Source organism: Halyomorpha halys, unplaced genomic scaffold (assembly GCF_000696795.3).
Source record: "Halyomorpha halys isolate HHAL.00 unplaced genomic scaffold, Hhal_1.1 Scaffold1704.1, whole genome shotgun sequence".
In the NCBI taxonomy this organism is placed as follows: domain Eukaryota; kingdom Metazoa; phylum Arthropoda; class Insecta; order Hemiptera; family Pentatomidae; genus Halyomorpha; species Halyomorpha halys.
Window position 1 is genome coordinate 105,090 of NW_027107560.1, and position 5,510 is coordinate 110,599.

The 5,510-nt window shown below is 31.8% G+C and overlaps 1 protein-coding gene across 1 annotated transcript in view; it reads right to left on the reverse strand.

Annotated features, from left to right (window-relative positions):
• Positions 1-4,368, reverse strand: part of LOC106690400 (uncharacterized) — a gene marked incomplete at its 5' end in the record, with an annotated part of 9,839 nt that extends 5,471 nt beyond the window's left edge. Inside the window, 3 exon segments of the mRNA XM_014435838.1 lie at positions 25-172; positions 1,772-1,926; positions 4,212-4,368. Of these exon segments, the coding sequence (XP_014291324.1) occupies positions 25-172; positions 1,772-1,926; positions 4,212-4,368 (460 nt within the window).
• Between the last annotated feature and the right edge of the window lie 1,142 nt (positions 4,369-5,510).

The window sequence follows — 5,510 nt, forward strand, 5'->3', positions numbered from 1 at the left end:
TATATATACTTTATTCTAACTTACCCATTTTCTGTTCCTGCATACAGGTATCCGAGACTGGTGCATACATGTATGCATCTTTTTGGGTTGTTGATTTCATGAAAATCGATTCTAAAGTTATTTAGAAGTCTCTCCCCAGAGTCTTGGTAACATCCAATATATGTCCCTTCAGCTGTAGAGTAACAGAGAACACATTATTGTTAAAGATAATGTCTTTTCTTATTAAAGATTTAGCATTTTTGAGTTTATATCTTTAACACAACAGTAATCTTACAATTGAAGGATACCTGAAACCTGAGAAATTCGGATATGTGCTATGCTGTAGCACATTCAGAAATCTTTTGGTGTTTTTTTTTTTCTGTTTTTTTTATTTCTGGTTTTTCCAATTTTTATACAAAAATTCAGTAGTTAATCAAGTATCCATTTAAAATTAATGACCATTAATATGATACAAAATCATAGATTTAGAACTGCTTGTTCAAGGGACCAATCTGTTTTATATATTCTATATAATATATAGTATTCTATATATAATAAGTACAAGAGTCCTAGAGGAGAAAAAAAGTTATATCACCCCGATTTTTTATTTCTTTAATGAAAACTATGTATAATTATTAGTCAAAATTGATGAGCCTGCCAGGTATAGTTAGGAAGAATAAAAAATGGCGGCTGTTTAAAAAAAATTTTAAAATAATTTTTCATTCTTAGTTAAAACTACCTACAACAAAAGAAACCTCATTTAAAGTAGATTAAATTCACTTAAATATGAGCCCTAACTGAGCTCTTTACGTTCAATAGTTTCCTAGATACAGTTTTTTTTTTTTTTTTTAAGCAACATTTCATAAAACATTTACTGAAAAATTAATAGTTAGTGAATTTATTGTGGGAAATCTAAATGCCAGGAACTCTTAGACGTACAAACGCCAATTAGCACTCAAATTGAAGCTAGTTTAATGCGCTGTAAAGTTATTTATGATGTTTTTCTTCGTAGGAGTAATAGTTTTCCTGATATTGGCTAAAATAAATGCCGCGCCAAACCTTAACTAATGAAGTGTTTCGGAACTATTTCTTGGCCAACAGTCACACTAAGTAAGACGTGATGTGGACAGTAACATACTGACCTATAAGCTTTTAATTAATTAATGATCAGATCCCAATTTCTCAATTTTGGTGCTAGATGTTTTATCGCAGGAAAGTTTATCTAACTCAAGTTAAACCTCGGATGCTAAAACATAGAAGTATAATTTTCAATAAAAGCTGAAATCGAAATTCGGGAGCTAGAAGTTCAGTTTCTCATTTTCTGGGCAACCCCTGCTCTTTCGATAGTATGTAATTATGTATAAGTTCCGGGAATACTGTTATAATCGTACTTTCCATGATAAAAATGAAATTCATTGAAAAACCGTGAAGGGTCAGGGACTGATTACTTTGAAAGGAAGTACTGTTTCTTGTACAATGGTTGTGCAAAGAGATCATCCATGAGATTTTTCCCCAATTAAGGGTACTCACTTTATCGAGGCCGAGTGGACCTAGGAGGGCTCCCTCGAACCCATGGGGTTGACTCACGGTTACAGTAACAAAATAAATAATTATTTACCACTGATGATTATTGCCTTATTATATGTCTTACTCACTGAGCCACCCTGGTCCCCGTAATTATGATCACCACGTTAAATAGTTATTAAAGAAAATCATTTTTAATGTGATAATGTATTTTTGTTTTAATGTGAACAGTTGTAGAAGAATTGGGTGTTTTAAGCTTTAATGTTACCTTCTATAGGTATGACGAAGGGGTGGACAGAATAAGCCGCCAGCCGCCAGGAACCTCCGCACTTCTGTTTGCTGTTGGGGCATGAACTTTGACAGTCGTTCTCACTTTTCTTCATTGCTTCGCTAGGTTTGTCTTTGCTACAGAAGCATTGGTTTCTGGTAAAATATAAAAATTAAAAATGAGTTTAGTGTGATAATGTACAATAAAATTCAGAAGTATGGGGGGAGAAGTAATGGGAAAAGTTTAATAGTCAGCATGTTTCTGAAATTATAAAAGTGTAAGAACTTCGTTGATAAATAAGCAGGATTATTATAAGTTTAATTAATGTATTTTTTGTTTCATTGATCAATAATTAGGCAATCCCTCCCGGCCGGACCCGCCCCACTAAGACCCCCGGGAAGCGATGGTCCTATATCACTTTTGAAATATTTGCTTAAAATGGGAAAAGGGGACGTTAAGTTTAATCAAGCAATATTTAATCGGAAATTGGAAAACGGCGTGACAAGTTAAGGCCTATTAGTTTATTTTTTCAATAATGAACCTTTGTTATCGCTCATAAAAAAAAAAATATTATCCCTTTCAAAATTTATACTTTACGTAGAATCAAAACTTACGTAAGATTAATGGAATCTAAAAATCCAGTAAACAAAAAATCCGTCCGTTTGCTCTAAAAAACTAACAAAACATCGTGGCTTTTCTTCGGAACTAAGTGATCTATTTTCTTTAAATTTGCAACTGTAACAGGATAATCAGTGGAATTCACGATAACATATGAATATGAAGTGTTTTATATTACTATCCAAGCACTTTAGGGTCATTATCTGAAAATGTGTAAATCATAATAGTGTTGTGTATTTTGCTAATTTATATGTTTAAGTTTAAATATTTCGCCCTTATAAATTGATGAATATGAGACAGAAACGGAAAAACAGCAACAAGAACAACGAACAAAAAGAAATTTTAGCCCTGACGAAGCCCTGCAACGTGGGGCGAAACGTTGGCTCAATAAAATAGTATAATTATCTACTATTTTTTTTTTATTACTGAGTTTTTTTTTACCGCACCCGGACCATATTCCATTCATCAAAAAGAAATTAAGGACTCATAAGCTTCATACAAGCTCTTCGAGACAAAGATAGAAGTAATTAAACGTTCTGAAAACGGTGAATCTATTGCTTCAATCGGAAGTTTGTACGGTGGAAACAGATCTACGATTTGTTCAATAACAAGATATTAATTAGTAATTGTAATTAAACTAGGGGAGTGAAACAAGACTAAGATGAGAAAGGACCATGGGAAGAGGGGAAACAGAGAAATGGATTGAGGAGTAAACAAACAAATTCTAGGAAAATGCTACAGGAATAAGACCCTTGCTCTTTTTAATTGATTCTGAGAAATTCTTGATGTAATTATGTGTGAAAATTTATTATTGCCACGGCTTTTAATTTGTATTCAAAGATGAAAATATAGAATTTTTACGCACTAATTATGATAAATGATAAATTTCACCTTTAAGTTTCTTACGTTCTCTTGAATTTTACGTAGTTGCTGCGAAAAATCTATTTGCAATTGAACAAATAATTTAAGGAAATACATGATTCAGGACAAAATATGTAAAAAATAACAAATATTTCAGAAAATATGTGATTTACAACAAAATATATAACAATATGTAAAAAATGCTAAATATTTAAAAATATGTGAAATAAAAATGGCTTCTTTTGGCAAGAAATGTCTTGAAACATCGTTAGTTATTAAGGAATCGAAGATATCATGGTCAGGTAAAAATATGTGAAAACATAAAAATCCTATCCCTAGTCATCATATGATTGATGATCAACATCAAAATAATGTTCCTCTGAGTTTTTCAATTATTCAAGCTGAGGCTCTTAGTTCACATGAAGACTGGAAGACCAGATTATATGAAGATTCTAACACGGTATTTCAAGCAAGTAATGGTTGGTTTGACAAATTTAAAATTAGATATTCTTTAAATAATATTAAATTTACCGAAAAAATCGCCAGAAGCATATAAAAATGGATAAATTTATTTCCTTGTTATCCAAAATTATTGAAGATGGAGAATATTCATCTCGTCATAAAAATGTTTTTGTTCTATTTTGTAGGGTTTCATTTCCCCGATTTCTTTGTACAAAATCGAGTATCAATCTGTTGTCGTGTAATTATTTGATTGATCGATTTTTCTTAAGGCGTTGCTGAATAAATATAACTCTGATTACCTTAAATAATATGCTTTAATAAATACAACAAATATGTAGTTTCTAGTTATTTACTACTACTTATATTTAAAAAGGAGGAGACTGCTGGCGTCATCTTCATCTTATTAACAATCATCTCGGTTCTTGATTTAAATAAGAAAGTTCAAGAAGTTTAAATCATGTATATCTATGAGAAAAAAGAAGTTGATGAGCAAAATTACCCATTCTCGACAGCTGCATATGGATACGAGAGTTGCTGGCATATCTTCATGCACTTTGGAGGGTTGTTGATATCACTGAGGTCCATTCGATAGTCTGCCATCAAGCGATTACCTTTGTCTTCGAAACAGCCTAGGTATTCTCCGTATATACATTGGGCTGTGAAATAAGTGAAGAATTTGTAAATAATAAATAGGATTTTTATAATGAATTATTTTCATATTATGAACTAAGTAGAATGAAATTTACACTATTCTTGTAAAATAAAGATGATATAATGTAGGATTTACACTGGATGAACGGTTTGGTGTTTATTATTTTAATTTATCGATTCCTTACTTTTTTCATTAGATACAACTAGCGGAAGTCACATATATCCAAGGAATTTATATTCACAAACTGAAGTCAGAAATGGAAGATCGTTATCTGTTCCAACATCCATTTGAATTATTTGTCTATGTAGTAGTGAAAATAATTTTGAAGCTTAAAAATAAATAATGAAATAATAACTTACTCCGATGTTAAAAATAAAAAATTACCTTACTAAAAACAAGTCAGTGGCAGTGGCATGAGGATTCAGAAGGCAAATTAATTAAGAAAGTCGAATATCGATAACGATATGGAATATCACAATCAAATTTAAATATTTTATCATAAAACCTTTCTTGAAATATCAAAATTTTTCACTAATGAGATACCGATAGTTCGATTAAATATTCCAGTGATATCATTGCCTAAGTTTTATTTCAATATCAAGAAAAAATATCGGAAGGAACAGTAAATATTTTATTGAAATATCGAAATGTTTTGATACTGAGTTTATTGATGGTTTCATGATGATAAACTCATAGATGAAAAACTTATTTTAAGAATAACGACTAGCTGTCTTGTTATGGAATGCCAATGGTCTGCAAAACCACCGCGACGAACTTGACTTATTTTACACGATAAACACATTGACATTGCCCTACTGACTGAAACTCATTTCACCCAACGGACACACATTTACATACGCGACTACATCACTTATAGATCAGACCACCCAGATAACACTTCCCATGCTGGTTCATGCATCCTTATCCACAAATCCTTATCCCATTCCTTTATTCCTTCCAATCCAACTAATGCAATCCAATCGACCTCGGTAATAATTTCGACTCGCCCTTTCCATGTTACATTTTCAGCTGTATACTGTCCTCCTGGTAATAACCTTTCTTATAACCTTCTTGATTCCTTATTCCGAACCTTCGGACCGAGCTTCATTGCTGGAGGAGACTACAATGCTAAACACCAACGATGGG